The sequence below is a fragment of the Eimeria mitis genome, genomic scaffold (assembly GCF_000499745.2).
Source record: "Eimeria mitis Houghton genomic scaffold, Emh_scaff188, whole genome shotgun sequence".
NCBI classification, from domain to species: Eukaryota; Apicomplexa; class Conoidasida; order Eucoccidiorida; family Eimeriidae; genus Eimeria; species Eimeria mitis.
This window is the reverse complement of record NW_013570202.1, coordinates 21,886-22,636: the sequence shown is the minus strand read 5'-3', so window position 1 is coordinate 22,636 and position 751 is coordinate 21,886. Positions and strand designations below refer to the sequence as shown.

General features: G+C 50.1%; 1 protein-coding gene across 1 annotated transcript in view; it reads left to right on the top strand.

The window, feature by feature from the left end:
• Positions 1-751, top strand: part of EMH_0002530 (TPR domain-containing protein, putative) — a gene marked incomplete at both ends in the record, with an annotated part of 11,958 nt that overhangs the window by 4,416 nt on the left and 6,791 nt on the right. The window contains one exon of the mRNA XM_013496036.1: positions 195-630. Within this exon, the coding sequence (XP_013351490.1) occupies positions 195-630 (436 nt within the window). The remainder of the gene's footprint in view (positions 1-194; positions 631-751) is intronic.

Genomic DNA, 751 nt, shown 5'->3' with positions numbered 1-751 from the left:
AGACCCTCATAAAAAATACTAAACCCTAACAAACCCTAATAAACCCTAGTAAACCCTAATAAACCCCAACAAACCCTACATTATCCCGCTTGTAGAGCGTGAGGATGCGGAGTGGTGGGTTGTTGCTGCGGCAAAGTAATGCCGGGTTGATGGTTTAGGGTTTAGGGTTTAGGGTTTAGGGTTTGTGTATACAGCTGTTACCAGCCGAGTTTAGCTGCACATCACTTGAGGCTAAGGGCGTGGAGTGTATGCTGAGGGTTGGAGACTTCGGCGAGAAAACAAATAAAGCTGCGAGAGAATTTCTCGCGGATTTCTCCTTTTTATTGAATGACCAAAAGGACAGATTCATTCTATTGCCCCCCCTCAAGCGTCCTGCTGCTGCTGCTGCTGCTGCTGCTGCTGATGCTGCTGCTGGTGTTGATGCTGCTGCTGGTGTCGATGCTGATGCTGCAGCGGGAGCAACAGCAGCAATAGCAGCAGCAGGTACAGCAGCAGAAAAAGCAACAGGAACAGCAGAAGCAGCAACAGAAGCAGCAGCAGAGACACAGACGGAACGACTGCTGCTGCGCTTCTCAGTTAAAGACCCAGGCCACGTAGACCTTGCCTACCTTCTGCCAGACCCAGCATGGAGTGAGAGTCAAGGGTTTAGGGTTTAGGGTTTAGGGTTTATGGCTCGAAATAGAAGGATTGAAGTCTAGTGGTGAACTCTTAGGGTTTGTGTCCGAGGGTTTAGGGTTTGGGGGTTGGCCGA